At 43.7% G+C, this 20,363-nt stretch overlaps 1 protein-coding gene across 1 annotated transcript; it reads right to left on the minus strand.

Annotated features, from left to right (window-relative positions):
- Positions 1-723: 723 nt before the first annotated feature.
- On the minus strand, positions 724-20,028 carry LOC120034346 (SEC14-like protein 1). Its single transcript, XM_038980867.1, has 16 exons — positions 19,868-20,028; positions 18,899-18,990; positions 9,239-9,388; positions 8,883-9,014; positions 7,169-7,297; positions 6,570-6,777; positions 6,263-6,372; positions 5,910-6,099; positions 4,302-4,390; positions 4,105-4,175; positions 3,847-4,018; positions 3,551-3,685; positions 3,206-3,340; positions 2,760-3,014; positions 1,606-1,784; positions 724-1,358 (listed from the first exon to the last, which is right to left on the minus strand). The coding sequence occupies exons 2-16, from the start codon at positions 18,959-18,961 to the stop codon at positions 1,253-1,255; spliced, it is 2,124 nt and encodes a 707-aa protein (XP_038836795.1). The 5' UTR covers positions 18,962-18,990; positions 19,868-20,028; the 3' UTR covers positions 724-1,252.
- Positions 20,029-20,363: the final 335 nt, after the last annotated feature.

Genomic DNA, 20,363 nt, shown 5'->3' on the forward strand with positions numbered 1-20,363 from the left:
AGGAGGTCATTAGAGCGGAATGAAATATTCAGCAAACATCCTCCTGGTAACAACAGACAGCATACTTCCTATTTTACCAACACTGACAACCCAGCAGGGAGCCCAACAACCAAGCAGGCCGCCTCTCAACCAAGCACTGCAGCCGCCAGCCATTTGATTGTGTACGTATCAGCAGCTACTGTATAACACAATACAGTCAAGGGCAACAGAACGACAAAAGGAAAAATAAATTAGTCTGCTTTAGCTAGAGGCATCTGATGAGTTTATGGAAATTAAAAGTTTTATGTAAATCACAGCCGACTGCAAGGCCTCGCATACAACCACAAGGCGGGCGAAGGAACGCAATACTGCATTTAAATGCGCAGAGAATAATAAACATGTAACAACCCAGTAGCCTGTACCACCTTGTTGACGCAAGGTCAAATAGTGTTTTAGAAAAGACATGGCGGAGGTTTAGGAACCTCTCACAGTAATATCGCTGATAGGCCATATCAGTTATAACTTATGCCTTTCTTCATTTCAGCAACACAACTTTAAAAGGTTGAGTACAAAGGAAGGAGTGACAGAGTGGCTGGTAAGACAATCACTGGCTGGAGAAGGGCTACTCTAGTTTGATTGTGTGTAGCACCGTTCCTCGTGTAACACACTGACATCCTATGGTGAAGAAGGGTAACTTCAACAGTACCATCTGAAACAGTAGTCATCATTGTATTACACAAATGCTGAAAATAGGAAGTGCTTTATTGTTCAGTTTCAATAAAATGGGAAACATTTCTGTCACTTCCCTTAAAAAAGAAAGAACAATGGTATTGAAAGAAAGAAGAGGATGATGATGGTTTGCAAGACATCTCCATATGCATTTATTCATTCAGCAGATGCTCATATAGCAGATGTTCCACTTCCAGAGCAATCATAATGTCACAAATTATAGATAAGGATTAAAAAATGTACATGTATATTTTAATAATATATTCCAGTGCTTTGAATGCAAGTACTAGAAGGTGCTCACAGGTAGGAACTCCACTGTTCCACCACATGGCATTAAGGATAGGCTATCCTTGTTCCATACAGTTCATAACAGTTCTCTCATCCCCTTGGGTAGGGTTAAGTCCTCATTGGCAGGTGTTGGTACAGCACTGGTTTTTCTTTAAGGCAACAGGGCAGAAGTCAACAGTATCAGAAGTCAGTTAGATCCTAAATGGGATCTCCATGTTGCAAAACTCAAACTCCTTCACCTCCTATTGGCTGGATGCTACCTTGATACGGTGGAGCTGGACTGTGATTGGCTAGAGGTGGTGGTGGCGGCACTCAGCTGGGAGAAGCCACTGTGACTGGACTCCAGACTGGTCATAGAGCCCCTGGACAGACAGGCAGATAGACACACAGACAATAGATTAAATATCCATCGAACACCTTTTCTTAGAGCACTGCTTCCCTAAGAATCTTTATAAACACCCGCATAAATGAGCACAAATACATTTTCCCCACTGCCTAAAAAAAACAAGCTAGCCTAAAACATTTACTCACTGACATGCAGCAGCCCTACACACTAAGCATCACTATAACAATACACTGCGTTATACAGTATAGTGAATGGTGACTGACCTGAAGTCTTCGGAGCCCAGCACCTCAGTGTAGAACATGACCTTACACTTGTGGGAGGAGACCTGCAGGGAGGCCAGCACGTCATCCACCCGGGGCAGACTGGAGGTAGAGCAGGCCGGGGAGCAGTGGAACCGCCATTGGAGGATGTAGAACCCGGGCCACCGCGTCACATGGGAGCCCTGGGGAGAGGAGGAGGGGACAGGTGAGGTGGAGGGTCAGAGGCCGTGTTTCCATTCAAATGCAGGCAATAGCTAATAGCACATTCAATATCGAAATGACAGACTTTATGTAATAGAAACCCATTTGAATTCCCTCACATGTAGGCAAATACTTATGAAGGCGTGCCCACTGCCCACTGCCGATTGACACCACATGGAAGTGACTGCAATGATTATTGAGCTACGCAAGGAGGAGGAATGATAGCCTACAAATTGAACGTCAGCTCCTTGCATGTCTCCCTCTGTCCCTCTGGCTACTGGACCAGGCATTAGATTAGAAGAGGGAAGCTAAATTCTCCTCCTTGGTGGACTTGTATGACATCTCTGTAAATGGTCTTTTAGAGAGATTCATCTAGCAAAACGTAATAAAATACTTGAATATTTATCCTCTATATTCACACAGCTTTGTCTGTTAGACTCACTGGCACGGGAAACTTTGCGGGACGGTACCAGTGGATAAAATGTTGCAAGTTTGCTAGTGAGAGTGTGAACTAAAGACAGACAGCCGGAGTAGAGAAACCGGGCAGAAACATGTTTTTTGGGGGCTCCCGATTGGCACAGCAATCTAAGGCACTGCATCTCAGTGCTAGAGGCGTCACTACAGACCCTGGTTCGTTTCCAGGCTATTTCACAACCGGCCGTGATTGGGAGTCCCATAGGGCGGCGTACAATTGGTCCAGCGTCGTCCGGGTTTGGCCGGGGTAGGCCGTCATTGTAAAATAATGTTCTTGACTGACTTGCCTAGTTAAATAAAGATTAAAATAATGTATACAAATAAAAAGTAGTACATGTTATCACGAGCACATATATTCGGAAACGTTCAGAAACACAGCCAATTGAACAGACCCACTTACACAAATCCAAATGAGGTACTACCATTCATCAGACCCACTTGTACCAGCTGTGGATGTGACGGTGCCTGTTTCAGTCTCTTACCTGAACACTCTCTCCCTCCTTGCAGGTAAGTGCTGTCTCCACCATACTGTAGTCTTGCCCCAGAATCCAGAATCTGTCAATCAGCTGCATGTTGTTGGTGGCTGGCGACACGATGCTGCCGTGGGCCCCCTGGACGTCCCTCTTGGGGGGCTGGGGCGCCCTCCTGGAGTGGTAAATGTTGAAGATGACGTCCCCTTTACACACGTCAAAGTCCCAGGTGATCACAGAAGAGGGCTCGGAGATTTCGATCAGCAGCTGGAACAGGATCAGTAGTGAGTGAACACAGTATGACAAAACTACAGACAAATGATCATTATGGGTTTTTACAGCTTTTTGCTGTAACGTTGTATTTCTCCACTAGGGGGAGCAACCTAACCCACTGTTTAAGCACAGTCAACTGAGCAGCTGGAAAACACATACTGTAGTTACTGTTCAGATCAGGTTACCTCATGTGGGGCCCCCTTGAAGACACTGGCAGTCTTGTAGATGGTGTCTGTCCACAGCCGCAGCTCCTCACTTTCCAGCGCCTCTGCTGTCCTGTACAGAGATTTGGGGACCATACCTCCTTCAGGGATCTCACACTGGATATGACATGACAGAGGCCACAAGAGACAGAGACACAATCAGCCCCCAGTTCTATCAGCACACACAGCTAGGAAAATGTCTAATAAGATGACCCACAGTTAACTATATTATGTACAAGCAGCATTAGTCAATATGAATTCATATGCATGTAGAAGGGTACTGTATACAAAAGCAAGATGAGACTCCATTCTGCCAGACAGACTCACCAGGCAGTCTCCTCCCAGGAAGTCAGGGATGACCTCTCTATCAATGTAGTCCACCAGACCTCCAGGCCCCTGGTAGTCATTCGCAGCATACACCAGGAACTTCTTCCTTGTGTTCTCGTCAATGAATGGACTGACCTGAGAACAGAGCACAGACACTCAGGGTCAAAGGTCGTCTCATATGTTTGCTCTGCACATGCAATTGAATACAACTGAACGTGATCAAGTTGGAGAGAAAGAGAGAGAAAGCACTGTACAATGTAATGTACACTACAATGTGTGATGTTAAATGCTCTCACCAGGGTCCAGAGCACAGGGAAGACCCGTGGAGCCCTCAGTATGAGCAGACATCCCAGGGTCTCTGGGTAGTTAGCCTCCACCACCTCTATGATCCTCAGCAGGGCTTTAACCCCCGGACGCCACAGGTGACGCATGTTTAACCCCTCCAGGTCCACCAGGCATGTCCAGCAGCTGACAGATAGAGACAGGAGGGTTATAGGACATACTGTATTCAGGGATGAGAGACATAAGAGGAGTGAGTGTGAAATGTTAGCTACCTGATGGGTCGACAAAAGACTCTGGTGTTCTCTTCACAACGCCTCAGACCTTCCTCGTTGATGGACAGGACCTGAGGGAGAGTGAAGAGGTGAGAGGTTAGGGGAAGGGAGAGCATTTGCATATAGTATGTGTTTATGTATTTGTGTGTGTGTTTATACCGAGCATCTGGATGTGTGTGTGTGTGTGTCATACTCACTTGTCTCAGAAGGGACTCCTCGCCCAAGGCGCGTACTAAACCCTTGGTATCCATTTGACCGAGTCGCAGAATATACAGAGGGCATCCATCTATAGACAGACATGGACACAAACACATGACCTCACTGTTAAAGCTACAGAGGATCAGTAATGATCATGACATTAAACAGACGCAGACAGTATTCAGCTAAATCAATAGAGAAACTGAGTCAGATTGTGTTGACCATAATCACATCTACAGTATATCCATTTACAACTCACATTAAAGTCATTCATGTAAATATAGGCGTTTTACGACCAGCTGTATTGACTTTTAGGTGGGGGTTATTGTTATTATGGTTACTATAGGCCACTTCCTGGTCTCAGGACCTAGATGTCCGATTGGCTATCAGCTAAGTGGAGATAATTGGTCATTTCCTCTGCCCAGAAGTTTCTGACACATGCCAGATCTTACAATGCCTGGACAGGTATTTTACATCTCTGCTAACCACATCATATGCTATAGCAATCTGTCAGTTGATGACACAGTAGGAGAACGCGACCAACAGCTACCCGTCTGACTCATGCCCACAGACTGGGAGATTTCCCTTGACACATAGTAGACAGGTTTGCATTGACCCAGGTTTATACAAATATAAAAACATTGTGGCAGTGAAATGGAAACGGCAGCTGTAGGATAAACATTCTAAAGATCAACAACATTGTATCATCTGTTTGACAGGGGTGGATTTTTATTTTGTCCAACATTCTTTATTGCGACAAATGATAGAAACGGTGCTTTCGAATAAATAAATGATTGCCCACTCATTTTGACGGTACGTGGGTCATGTGACGTCATCATGTAACTATAAAGCTCCACTCCACACATTTCATTCTAAATGCCTACTGCTTGCTAAATCAAAATGTTCAACTATACAAATAATGTTTCTTTGCAGGACAAGGATTGCCCTGATTTTCAAGAATTGCTTTGCCTTGCTTTTCTGGTTGTTTCACCATCCAACTACTTCTGAGCTAGAGGAGTGCACGTTTCACCATTTCACAGTCCGTGGCATACATCGGAACATGAGAAATGTTTGTCATTTCTTGCATTCTATGCATGCTGACTTTTGCAAGCTACCTGAGACATGAAACGGATCGGTGGGAGTGGGCATACAGGCTTATTAATGCACAATTTGACAAAATGGATCATGAAAACACTTCAATCACTTAAATTTGTGTTCAACACTAGGTTTGTGCAAAGAAATCGTATATATATTTTTTTAGGTGTGACGTCATTACGTCCAGCTGTTTTTATGGACACAAAACAGTTCAACAGAAATGCACCATAGCAGGCAATTGTTCCAACAATTTCTTATGCAAAATGTCAAAAAAATTAACTACAAATAATCACTGGACAAGTTCATGGAAACATAGCTAGTGATGTCACTTCCAGAGAAGCAACCAGACATTACAGTTAGTCATTACCAATACATATAAGAGCTGGGACACATTCACTAGAAACCAAACGGAAGAAAACACTGTGAAACTGGTGGTGCAGTACTTCCTGAATTTGTGCCCGTTGAACACAACCCTGCCATTAAAACCCTATCCTGCTCCGAGAGGTACCTACCTCTGTCGTGGTGGTGCCAGCCCCCGGTGTAGTAGTCGTGTAGCAGCTGAGGTCTCTCCCAGGAGTCCAGCAGGAAGTCCACCTGGTGCTGCTTTCTCCAGGAGAGCGACTGACACAGGATCTCCCGGGCCTTCTCCAGGTTAAAGTCCCGGGCCCGCAGGAAACGCAGCACGTGCTGGTCCTTAGGGATCTAGGGGAGGGAGAGGAGATTGTGTTTATTCAGATGTTGTGGTGTGTGTGAGTCGGATGTGAGTTTTACTTACATCTATGTTCTTTGGATTAAAGTTTTGCTCTTGTTTGCAGCTATTTGAGTCAGAGTTTGAGTGATAGGTGCATTCATACACGTGTCCAACCTTGCCCTTGTGGGTCTCCTGCAGCCACTGGCGTAGTCTTATAAGACAGCTCTCCTGCAGCGGCGTCAGGTGTCCTAGGTAACGCCTGATGTAGTCTGCATCCAACTTGTCTGCAATCGAAACAGACACAGTCAATTCACACACATACCCAACTGCATACCCACAGTCTACCAGCCCAATGCAGCCCAAGGCAAGGCCAGAATGTTTGCTTTCAGAGTCAGTGGAATGGGATTGGGACTTCAGCCGTGACAGATCCTTCAGATTGTGTGTGTTTATTACTGTGTTGATTCTGACTCGGAACACTGACCATCTGGGGAGCCAGCCGGTAGATCTGTGGGGCTGGCAGTGGGGGTCTCTTTGGCAGTGGGCACAGGGATGGCATCGGCAGGGGCACTGGTGAGTGGCAGCTGGAGCCTGGCAGTGGGTGGGGGGGCCTGAGGGGGGCTCCAGCGGGGGACGTGGGTCACCCCCTCGTCCTCCAACTCCTTCAGGTAATACTCTATGATCTCTTTGCCCTGGAGGACAGAGTACATGACTGCATAAGGACAGTACAGGTAGCTAGTGTAATGAGCAAACACTGTGGGCAAATAGTGCAGGTTTGTTTACACACGCGCCTGGCCGCATACATGCACACACCATTGTGTAACAAAACTGAGCAGGATATATGGCCCAACGGGCAAATGTGAGAAGATCCTGGTTAACACACTCAGTTTACACAGATCTGCCAGACTGGATCACAGAAGGCCTGGAAATAGACAGCGCAAGCATGCTCATGTAACACTGGGTCTATATGGGGGAGCAGCATGCTGGATGATGATGATGATGATATATCCTATAGCCTCATCGATCCCCCACACTGACATGTATACTGTACTCACATGCTCACAGACTGACACATGAACACACCTTTTTAATACTGTTGGCATATTGCTTCATGGCTAGCTTCTCGGCCGCGTTCTCAAAGCCAAAGAAGGACTTGATGTCCAGACTGGCTGTCTGCTCGAAACACGTCCACTCCTCATTCTCTGGGTGAACCTGTGGAGGAAGCACAACTCATCACAAAACAGACGCCAAATGGATGAACCCTTTACACTGGTGGGAATTGGCCTATATGGATAGGGCGAAATTTAAATGTTTCTTACAGAAGAAACATGAAAAGCATATGCGTAAGCATGGTAGCAATTGAAAGGGAACAGTTTGGAGAATATGGGAAAAATTTTAGGCCACAAACATTACACTGATGATTTTACATTTACTATATTATTCGGCACATTTGTTGATCAAATCTGAAAATACTCTGGATACATTCAGTAACATGATGAGATTATTCCTGGAAAATGTGGGTAGGTGCAACATAAGAGAAGAAAAGTGACAAGGGTTTGAGTGAGAGGACTAACTGGCGTCTCCAAGCAGCCACACACCTCTCCACAGTGTGCAGTTCCTACGTAACTTCCATGCACTTAAGACTCAAATAACAGTCCTCAACTATGAGGTGCTTTATTTTGGCTCTCTTGTAGTTGTTATGTAAGGAACACAACCCTGCATTCCTACCATCACAATTACTGTTGTTGCTTACACAATCCAAAAATGGCCCATTATAAATCGCAATCTGGGTCAGATGGGCATCGATTGAAAGCTTGTTCTATTGCCACCATGACAAGCTAAGTTATAAAATAGATTTTACAGTGTCAGGCTTTCACAGGGTAATTCAAAGAAACCGATGGTCATTTTGGTGCATAGAAAGGAGTCACGCATGCATTAACGTACACGTTCCACTGAGATGTTTCATCACAACAGACAAACATCTTCTCATTCTGTTCAGAACAACCAGGGTATGATGCCATGTCATCTGGTAACTGTACATCAGACATAGTGATCATAAACACTGACACTGTATATTACATGAGTTGTATGATGCCATGTCATCTAGTAACTGTACATCAAACATAGTGATCATAAACACTGACACTGTATATTACATGAGTTGTATGATATGGAAATGTGATGTGCACATTTGGACGCATGGGTGTTTGGCTTGCATGACATCAAAGCGGTATTTATTACCATCTTCAACGTCTCATCCTTAAAAATACATAGAGTCCTCTTAATTTACAGCATTTTCCTCACTCAGGCAACTAAAAATTTGCACAAGTTGTCCAATTAGCAGGAGGGAATGGGGCAACTTCCTGTCGCGTGCTGTGCTCAAGTTCAAAACCCATTCTGAACTGTGAAGTTCAGAGCCTGAGCTCTGATGTCATTAATAGGCGCTTATCAGTCCGCAAAGCTGACTTTTTCAACTTATATATGGGTACAAGTGTAAAGGGCTACAAACCATGTTGCAGTGATAGAGTATGGCTGCGTTTACACAGGCAGCTCAATTCTAATATATTATAATCACTAATAGCCTTCACACATTTAAGAAAATAAAGAGCGTCAAACACACACAACTACTATATGTTGCTAGTCTTTTGACCAATCAGATCAGCTCTGAAAAAGATCTCATGTGCAAAGACCTGATATGATTGGTCAAAAGACCAATGAGTTTAAAAAGATCAGAATTAGGCTGCCTGTGTAAAACGCAGCCCATGTAACCAATGATTATTATAGTTGTGGGGCACACCGTGTAGTTGCAGATCTCTTGGACGATGACTCTGTTGGAGAAGGTCTCGTTGACGACCTCGATGTGCAGCGCCCTCTCCCTGCGGTCCAGAGTGTTCTTATGGATGAAGTACAGGTAGTCCACACCAGCCATCTAGACACACACACAGTAGACCACAGTCAATCAACTCTGGACAACACTAACACAACATCAACACAACGTCCCTACCAGGATACTCAGGTCTGAGGGGAAATAATCACTAATAGCCTTCACATTAGAAAATAAGAAAATCAAACAGACACTGTTATACATTGCTAGCTTGAGTAGCTTCACTGCTCAAGAGAAAAGTTAAAGGTGAAGGTTTAAAGGTAAGATACCCTTTTGAACAGCCGGGGGGCGTCTGCCTCCACCTTACAGCGCCTCTCAATGAACACAGTGGCTCCGTCATCACTGTGCTCCTCCTTCACCACCTCACTGTCCACAAAGATGGGGATCAGGGGGCAGTTTGGAAACCTCCGCACATAGGCCTAATGGGAGAGAGGGAGGAAGAAAATATGCAATATTACTCACATAATGAAAACAAAACGCAATCCATGACATAACAGTGAAAGTATTTTCTGGGTTATAATCACTTTGATCAAAAAAAGGCCCGTTACTGTTTTTGATTCCATGGCAAAGCAGCGGTGGGGAGAGCGCATCAAGGTCAAATAAATTGCATTACAAGCTGCTGTTCTATCACACCTGCAATTACGTCCGACAGAAAAACAGTCTGCGTTGTTTGCAGAAACGTCTTCGTTGTTGTAATATTGCAAACGGACGTGGCAGTTTCACCATTAAGGATTCCAGCTGTAAGTGCTCATCAGCAGTCATCTGGCAAGGACAGATCCCGGACAGGACAAGGACAGGAACCGGGGGGGGGGGGGGGGGGGGGCTGGGTCTTTTATACAAAAATGGCTGTAGGGTCTGAATGGTTTGAGCTACAAGCTATTAAAAGCTATACATGAAAAGCGGAGACTGAGACTTTGCGGTATGACTCTCACAAGCTGCACAAGAGTAGTTAGAAGGTAACGGGTTCTTCTACATAGCATATCCAAGTACATTTATTTTATTTAACCTTTATTTAACTAGGCAAGTCAGTTAAGAACAAATTCTTATTTACAATGACGGCCTACCCCGGCCAAACCCTAACCCGGACGACGCTGGGCCAATTGTGCGCCACCCTATGGGACTCCCAATCACGGCCGGATGTGATACAGCCTGGAATCGAACCAGGGTCTGTAGTGACGCCTCCAGCACTGAGATGCAGTGCCTTAGACCGCTGCGCCACCCGGGAGCCCAGTGTCTACATAGTGTCTATAAAACTGTAATAAGCTCACAGTGTTGCTGTCCAACTCCAAACAGTTGTCAGTGACTTGTTGGATATTAATTTCAGTGCGCAAACAATTTCTGTACGTACAGCATTCGTATAAATTAATTTTCAGGTTTTTGTTTTGGCGGACCTTATTGTCCCCAACGATGAAATTGGGACTTTGGATCGGTCTCTGTCCAGCCGTCTGCACGTACGTTAGACGCACGCGATCTCGACAGCACTGGCCCGATGTTGACCAAACTAGTTGAATGATGCGGCATTTACAATGCATCTTCGTGGGGGACAACATGTTCACTGTTGCTTTGTTATGGACATTTGTCAATAAAACTCATGAATGCAACGGTATATTTAAAATTGTTTAGTGTTCTACTTGTATCCCTGGTTGTAAAGAAAGTGGTAAAACACTTGACTGTGAGGTTAAATATAAGGGCTGGACTAGCAGATAAATGAAAGTCAGATAAACGAAAAGCTGATTTTTGCTGGAATCTGATTAGCACAATGGTGCAGAGTACACAGAGGTCAATCTGCTGACACACACATAAAACACCCACCCTTTTCAGAGTCACTATCTAGGTTTCCATCCAATTGGCGACAGATTTTCATGTAATTTTTAGAATAGAACATTTCCCACCAGTGGTGTTTCCACCAAACGGACTTGTTGCGGATACAAATCAGTGTGTGATGACATGATGCACACAACATTATTTTTTTGCTTAAGTTTTAATGTACCAAATAAAAATCTAAAGTTCCATGGGTTTCCATGCATTTTCTACTCTGGCTATAGTTGTCACAAAAACTGTTGTATTAAATAGAAAATGTTCCTACTCTGGTCTTGGCACAGCTCACAGTTACAGTGAGGGTAGTCTACATGATGAGTTTACTATGGATAAACACCAGTCTAGCCAACAGCTCACAGATACAGTGAGGCTAGTCTACATGATCAGTTTACTATGGATAAACACCAGTCTAGCCAACAGCTCACAGATACAGTGAGGCTAGTCTACATGATCAGTTTACTATGGATAAACACCAGTCTAGCCAACAGCTCACAGTTACAGTGAGGGTAGTCTACATGAGGAGTTTACTATGGATAAACACCAGTCTAGCCAACAGCTCACAGTTAGTGAGGGTAGTCTACATGAGGAGTTTACTATGGATAAACACCAGTCTAGCCAACAGCTCACAGATACAGTGAGGGTAGTTTACATGATGAGTTTACTATGGATAAACACCAGTCTAGCCAACAGCTCACAGATACAGTGAGGCTAGTCTACATGATGAGTTTACTATGGATAAACACCAGTCTAGCCAACAGCTCACAGTTACAGTGAGGGTAGGCCACATGATGAGTTTATTATGGATAAACACCAGTCTAGCCAACAGCTCACAGTTACAGTGAGGGTAGACTACATGAGTTTATTATGGATAAACACCAGTCTAGCCAACAGCTCACAGTTACAGTGAGGGTAGTCTACATGATGACATTACTATGGATAAACACCAGTCTAGCCAACAGCTCACAGTTACAGTGAGGGTAGGCTAGTCTACATGATGAGTTTACTATGGATAAACACCAGTCTAGCCAACAGCTCACAGTTACAGTGAGGGTAGTCTACATGAGGAGTTTATCATGGATAAACACCAGTCTAGCCAACAGCTCACAGTTACAGTGAGGGTAGTCTACATGATGAGTTTACTATGGATAAACACCAGTCTAGCCAACAGCTCACAGTTAGTGAGGGTAGTCTACATGAGGAGTTTACTATGGATAAACACCAGTCTAGCCAACAGCTCACAGTTACAGTGAGGCTAGTCTACATGATGAGTTTATTATGGATAAACACCAGTCTAGCCAACAGCTCACAGTTACAGTGAGGCTAGTCTACATGATGAGTTTACTATGGATAAACACCAGTCTAGCCAACAGCTCACAGTTACAGTGAGGCTAGTCTACATGATGAGTTTATTATGGATAAACACCAGTCTAGCCAACAGCTCACAGTTACAGTGAGGCTAGTCTACATGATGAGTTTACTATGGATAAACACCAGTCTAGCCAACAGCTCACAGTTACAGTGAGGCTAGTCTACATGATGAGTTTATTATGGATAAACACCAGTCTAGCCAACAGCTCACAGTTACAGTGAGGCTAGTCTACATGATGAGTTTACTATGGATAAACACCAGTCTAGCCAACAGCTCACATTTACAGTGAGGGTAGTCTACATGATGACATTACTATGGATAAACACCAGTCTAGCCAACAGCTCACAGTTACAGTGAGGGTAGGCTAGTCTACATGATGAGTTTACTATGGATAAACACCAGTCTAGCCAACAGCTCACAGTTACAGTGAGGGTAGTCTACATGAGGAGTTTATCATGGATAAACACCAGTCTAGCCAACAGCTCACAGTTACAGTGAGGCTAGTCTACATGATGAGTTTACTATGGATAAACACCAGTCTAGCCAACAGCTCACATTTACAGTGAGGGTAGTCTACATGATGACATTACTATGGATAAACACCAGTCTAGCCAACAGCTCACAGTTACAGTGAGGGTAGGCTAGTCTACATGATGAGTTTACTATGGATAAACACCAGTCTAGCCAACAGCTCACAGTTACAGTGAGGGTAGTCTACATGATGAGTTTACTATGGATAAACACCAGTCTAGCCAACAGCTCACAGTTAGTGAGGGTAGTCTACATGAGGAGTTTACTATGGATAAACACCAGTCTAGCCAACAGCTCACAGTTACAGTGAGGCTAGTCTACATGATGAGTTTATTATGGATAAACACCAGTCTAGCCAACAGCTCACAGTTACAGTGAGGCTAGTCTACATGATGAGTTTACTATGGATAAACACCAGTCTAGCCAACAGCTCACAGTTACAGTGAGGCTAGTCTACATGATGAGTTTATTATGGATAAACACCAGTCTAGCCAACAGCTCACAGTTACAGTGAGGCTAGTCTACATGATGAGTTTATTATGGATAAACACCAGTCTAGCCAACAGCTCACAGTTACAGTGAGGCTAGTCTACATGATGAGTTTACTATGGATAAGACCGAGAATATTTATATTTGTCAAATGGCAGTCAAGCATCGATCATGTCACCAGAATAAGACCCTCAATATTTATTGGAGGAGCATCAAGTTATTCACTGTGCACTTTCACCACCCTGTGAAGTTCATAACTTATTTAATCTGTAGCCTAATAAACTGCATGGTTTCCCGAGTCGTAGTGGGAGGACCACATACCATAACATGGCGTGACTTCAATATGATGGTTATTTTATAAATATTTACGCATAAAGGAATTTCCAACGCCATTTCTCACATAATTCATTTTACCGATACAAAAAGATCCCAACGAATCTGGAGGCATTTATAAAATTTGGCCGGTACTTCCTGTTTCCATCACAACGTGGTTAATGACAGTGCAACAGTGCAAGTCTTTATGGATCAAACAAAGCTGGTGTGCAGTCTGATCGATAGAACGACGAGGCACGAAGACATCATCCGTGAATATTGATTAAATAACATGACAGAAGGATATACAGTTGACTACAGTTACACAACCAAGATATGTAACTACTATCTTCCAATGCTTGGGAACATAAGATACGGAGTCCATTTCCTTCTTTCCCATTACCAAGCCAAAACACTAAAGTAGTATATAGGCTTCAGTGCATAAACCAAGAAGCTTACAGTTAGATAGTTGGGTGCATTGTCCATCGTCTCTAACAGTGCCTGCATTCAGAAAACCAAACTGCCTCAGACGTTCTGAGCCTACATGCATATTCTAAATATTTAGGCCCAAATCTTGCTTCAGGATAGATAAAACATATCCATTATTTTGTGTCTGGATTTTGTGTTATTAGCTAACGATACTGGCTTCCTGTTAAGGCTAGGGCTGATTTCAATGTTTTACTGGTAACCTACAATGCATTACATGGACTTGCTCCTACCCATTTGGTCCTGATGTACATACCTAGACGTACGCTACATTCACAAGACACAGGCCTCCTTATTGTTCATAGAAGTTCTAAGCAAAAAGCTGGAGGCAGGGCTTTCTCCTATAGAGCTCAATTTTTATGGAACGGTCTACCGATCCATGTGAGAGACACAGACTTGGTTTCGACCTTTAAGTCTTTACTGAACACTCATCTCTTCAGTAGGTCCTATGATTGAGTATAGTCTGGCTCAGGGGTGAGAAGGTGAACGGCAAGGCACTGGAGTGGCGAACCACCGTTGCGGTCTCTGCCTAGCTGGCTCCCCTCTCTCCAATGGGATTCTCTGCTTCTATTGCGGGGGCTGAGTCACTGGCTTGCTCGTCTCTCTCTCCCATGCCGTCCCTAGGTGGGGTGCATAGTGCCAGGCTTTTTCCCCACTCTACCCTACTTGAGTGGGTTGAGTTACTAACGTGATCTTCCTGTCCGGATTTGCGCCCCCTCAGGCACGGGCGGTGGGGGAGATCTTTGTGGGCTATACTGTGCCTTGTCTCAGGGTAGTAAGTTAGTGGTCTGTTGATATACCTTTGGTGGTGTGGGGGTTGTGCTTTGACAAAGTGGGTGGGGTTATATCCTGCCTGGTTGGACCTGTCCGGCGGTAACTTTGGTCCCCTGACCCCCCCCCCCCCCCCCCCCCTGTCTCAGTCTCCAGTATCTATGCTGCAATAGTCTATATGCCAGGAAGCTAGGGTCAGTCTGTCCTATCTGATGTACTATGTGATCTTAGCTATGATCCCTCTAAAGCCCCCCCCCTCCCCAAAATCAACCACACCTCAAAACAAGACATGGAATCAACAGCAAGCTGAAATTAGCCATTTATAATTCCCCACATGGCAGTTTGTCATTCTTGCTAACAAATCTGGCCATCCAGAATCACAACAACACGCTGACTTCTTCCCCATGGAAGCGCGCACATAGTTTTCGTGACATTGTCAGCTAACCCATCTACGGAACCCTGACCTGTTCACCAGATGTGCTATCTTGTCGTGCTGCTGATCCAGTTTCTGCTGCTCTGCCTGCGGCTATGGAACCCTGACCTTTTCACTGGTCATGCTACCTTGAACCGGACCTGCTGTTTCCACCCTCTCTCTCCAGCACCGGCCACCCCTCAGAGCCTGGTTTCTCTCTAGGATTCTTCCTAGGTTCCAGCCTAGGAAGAGGACTGCTGTCGTCAGTGATAAGCGGTAAACCAACACACCAGGTTTGGTGGGATGATGGTGTCAGGACAGGAGAGATACTGTAATGGCCGTCAGTGGGCCAAACCAAGGATCAGTCACTGGGACGGTCAGTCAGAGGACAGAGGAAGCCTCTAGTCTGGCTAGGCCCTCTATCTAGTGTGAACTGCTGTCATTAGAACAGCCTTTTTACAGCCAGGCAGCCCCGCAACCTTTAAATCAACTGACAATCTTTGAAGTGCCTTTGAATCACGCTGACAGTGTGTGAATGGAAGTATCACAAAAAACATTCCCAGAAATTTAACAGATGTTGCCGAGACTAGAACTGAGATAAGAACTCCTGGGGGGTCAAAGGTTGGGTTTTTTGGTATTTGGTGAAGCAGAGCCACGGCTGCAGTTAGAGAAAGAACAGAGCACCTGACTTCCACTGTAATCAGGTTGCGTAACACAGGACACTTACAAAATAAACAATGTCAGTGTTTTTAACGAGCTAAGCTTTTGTTCAGTAATGACCTTTTCCAGCGCTGACCTTCTTATTATACAATGTAACTTGCTTCTGGCTTAATAGATAACCCCAATGAACAGGAAGTGGCAGAGCGTCTCAAACAGAGCAGAAACAAGGTAAACAGATGCCGAGCCAAGAGCTTAAATTTAAGAGTTTAGAAAATAAAAGTGGATATAATCATAAGATATACTGATTGCATTTTAATGGATTTTGGGCCAAGCTATTCACCGTAAAATACTGAGGCTGTGCACTGAACAGATGTGGGGGTTGATATGATAAAAACAACCCTTCATACAGCGTGTTTTGTCTGAGTGAATCAACTTCCCCCGGATGGAGCAGTCCTATCAGCCCTAACAGGGCAGACCAGCGGTAGGCCAGGCAGCAGACGGGACCAAGCACAGCGAGGGGAGGCCTTATGACACCCAGGGCCTAGTTCAGAGAGCAGCCAGTCAACCACAGCTAAGCAGGAAGTCACAGTGGGAGCAGCAGACACAGACAGTACTGTATAACTAGGCCCAGGGGAGAGACGAGAGAAGAAATTATATGGGAGGAGGAGCGGCGACTGGAGTACTGCTTGTTCTGTGTCACAAGCCAGAATGCACCCCATATCAGAATGAGAGGACTAGCACATCTAAAATAGATAACCTTCCCAGGCAGCCACACCAAGGCATGCTCTTAAACATAAAACCCATACAGCATGATGGGGCCTCTGACAGATGATCCTGAGACAGACAGCTGGTGGTGTGGTGAGAGAGAGGCAGACTATGGGAGGCGCATAGAACTGCATAGAGCCATGGCTACATGGAACTCTTTTCCACATCAGGTAACTGGAGGTAACTGATGCAAGCAGTAGAATCAGATATTTAAAAACAGATAGAAATACACCTTATGGATCAGCGTGGACTGAAGAGACACACAGGCACAGACACATGATAAGACAGGCTCGTACACATGGATTTTGTGTTGTAGATATGTGGTAGTAGAGTAGTGGCCTGAGGGAACACACATGTGTGGTGAAAAGTGTTATGAAATGTAATGTCATGTAATATTTTAAATAGTATATAATATTTTAAATAGTATATAACTGCCTTAATGTTGCTGGACCCCAGGAAGAGTAATGGGGATACTTAATATAAATATCATGGTTAAACATAGATTGTGTTTTGGGCCTGACTTCCCCTCCAGTTAGGCTCTGACTGTTAGAACACTGTGCCCCAACCACCCCCACTCTGTCTGAAGCCCTGCGATCTGATCTCTTCACTGAACTGGGATTAGAAGACTGCTGACTTCTGACTTCCTGCCAAGACACGAGATATATATATATATAAATAAATAAAAATGTGTATATATATACACACACACAACCGTTCAAAAGTTTGGGGTCACTTAGAAATGTCATTGTTTTTGAAAGAAAAGCAAAAAAAATGTTTTATTAAATAGTGCCCGCAAAACACCAGTCTCAACGTCAACAGTGAAGAGACGACTCCGGGATGCTGGCCTTCTAGGCAGAGTTCCTCTGTCCAGTGTCTGTGTTCTTTTGCCCATCTTAATCTTTTCTTTTTATTGGCCAGTCTGAGATATGTCTTTTTCTTTGCAACTCTGCCTAGAAGGCCAGCATCCCGGAGTCGTCTCTTCACTGTTGACGTTGAGACTGGTGTTTTGCGGGTACTATTTAATGAAGCTGCCAGTTGAGGACTTGTGAGGCATCTGTTTCTCAAACTAGATACTCTAATGTACTTGTCCTCTTGCTCAGTTGTGCACCGGGGCCTCTCACTCCTCTTTCTATTCCGGTTAGAGCCAGTCTGCGCTGTTCTGTGAAGGGAGTAGTACACAGCGTTGTATGAGATCTTCAGTTTCTTGGCAATTTCTCGCATGGAATAGCCGTCCTTTCTCAGAACAAGAATAAACTGACGAGTTTCAGAAGAAAGTTATTTGTTTCTGGCCATTTTGCGCCTGTAATCGAACCCACAAATGCTGATGCTTCCGTTAGTTAACTAGTCTAAAGAAGGCCAGTTGTGTTGCTTCAGTAAATCAGAACAACAGTCTTCAGCTGTGCTAACATAATTGCAAAAGGGTTTTCTAATGATCAATTAGCCTTTTAAAATGATAAACTTGGATTAGCTAACACAACGTACGCCTATGTAGATATTCCATTTTTTTTTAATATATTTTTTTTAATCAGCCGTTTCCAGCTACAATAGTTATTTACAACATTAACAATGTCTACACTGTATTTCTGATCAATTTGATGTTATTTTAAAATGGACAAAAAAAAAAGTGCTTTTCTTTCAAAAACAAGGACATTTCTAAGTGACTCCAAACTTTTGAACAGTAGTGTATGTATGTATGTATATGACATTATGGATTGGTGTATTTCCTATGACTTTCGCAACCATCTGCAGAACTACAGTATCAGTACATCTATGCAGTGGTGATCGGTGACTGAAATCAAGAATGATGTATATTACAGCAGGGCAAGTGGAAAAGCTAATATATGGTATTGCATTTAACAGAGAGCATCGCTTTAGTCAAGGTGCCTGCAAAAATACTAAAGGCAAAAAGTTACTAATTAAACCGTACTCTTACAGTTTCATACTCAATAATAAATCTGATAGTGTGTTATCTGCTACCACGACTAATTAGGTTGGGTGAACAGAAATACTGCAGACTGTGTTTCCAAAACAAAAAGGTGGATACACAATGATCTCACCAACAAAACACTAGAACATGACATAATACAGGGCCCAGGGACACTGTAATACAGTGTATAGAGATATATTGTATGAGATAGGTTTCTATGCAGCCAAACCACACTTTGTTCCTGCAGCACAAAACACTGGCAGTCTGACTGCCTGGGCCCAATTTGCACATGAGCAATGCAAACCGCTCACAAACATCCCACACTACCAACCCACACATATATGCATAGAAAAAGCAGCAGCCTAAACACACAAATGTACATAACTTACCGCCATTATCAGCTCAAAGGGGTGTTTGTAGACCCTTACAGGTGACTGGTATTGTTGCACCATGGCTGTAGCTCAACCTCTGGAGCTCTGCCCTGAAATGTACAATAGACAAACCCTAGTGTTAGTTAGAGATCACTTGACACAGCACTGAAGAACTGTAACTAACAAAACATCCTCTGCACATCATAAGTTCACATCATCATACAGCAAAGGTCAAAGGAATGGGATTTGTAAAGACAACAAAGACAAATGCCGCATCATCAGCTCTAAAACCAACTGGACAGCTGGCCTGATGCAAAACGCTTGATTGTCCTCAATTGCAAAAGCACTATTCTTTAGGTCATAAACTGTAATAGCTGATTGATCGGTTAACATGCTGAGATCAACGGTAATCACAGGATGATGACCATAATGATACAATAGTCTATTGAGCCAGACCAAAATCATTTACCTAGCTGGGATTTGAGAAAAGTGGCATCTATCATCTGGGCTAAGCCTACAGACTCACAGTGGCATTGTGTTATTTTCTTATTTGTAATGACGTTAGTCCATTTTATACAGTGAACAGCTGACACAGATACAGTACAGTAGACTAGCTGTAACTTGGACTTCAAAATAAAGAGTGGCTTTGATGGCATAGCTTTCTAGTTACAAAAACAAAAAATGTACAAGAGTACACATTAGCTACATTATCACACTTTCAGGAAATTCGCTTGTGCAATGACACGTTATTTCCACTAATTGAGTACATGAATAATTGTATTATAGATCATAACTATTACAATCCACAACACTAGCTTGGCTGTTTCTCGATACGTAAGCGGCAAGTTATTTATGTCTCTTGACAACTTCATTTTGATGACAGTCAAATCAGCCAAAAAAAATATTTAGATGGTCGACATTTTCAGAACGAATTCTACTCCCTCAGACATTAGCGAAATGACTAGGCCTTAACGCCGAAAAATGTACCTAAAACTTGCCAGATCGATGACTTTCGGAGATAAGTCAAGTGAAGTTTGTCAGTAGACGATCTACTTATATTAAATCCATGGTACGCTCCAACAAATACGTAAATCAACCAACTTTCTGAGACGGGTTTGATGTTGAATCCACGGCAAGCGGCCGGCGTAGCTAACTCCGCCTCTTTTGACTACGTCACATAATTGTATAACATATTGTCATGGAGCGATGTGTTTTTCAAGTGAGGATAGACATTACTGGGAATAAGCTATGGTAACATTGTTGAAACAATCGACAGTAAAATCAAAGGTTGCAACATTGTATATGCTGTCATGAATGAATGAAAGCATCATAGTAGCCTATCCATACAAAAACATGTGTTTGTATGGAAATATACAGATGTTAATCAATATAATTTCACCTTTTGATGTATTTTGTTTTTAATTAGTTACAGTTACAGTAATAGTAAAATAATAGTGACTCAAATATGTTCAAAGGTAACTTG

The sequence above is a fragment of the Salvelinus namaycush genome, chromosome 41 (genome assembly GCF_016432855.1).
Source record: "Salvelinus namaycush isolate Seneca chromosome 41, SaNama_1.0, whole genome shotgun sequence".
In the NCBI taxonomy this organism is placed as follows: domain Eukaryota; kingdom Metazoa; phylum Chordata; class Actinopteri; order Salmoniformes; family Salmonidae; genus Salvelinus; species Salvelinus namaycush.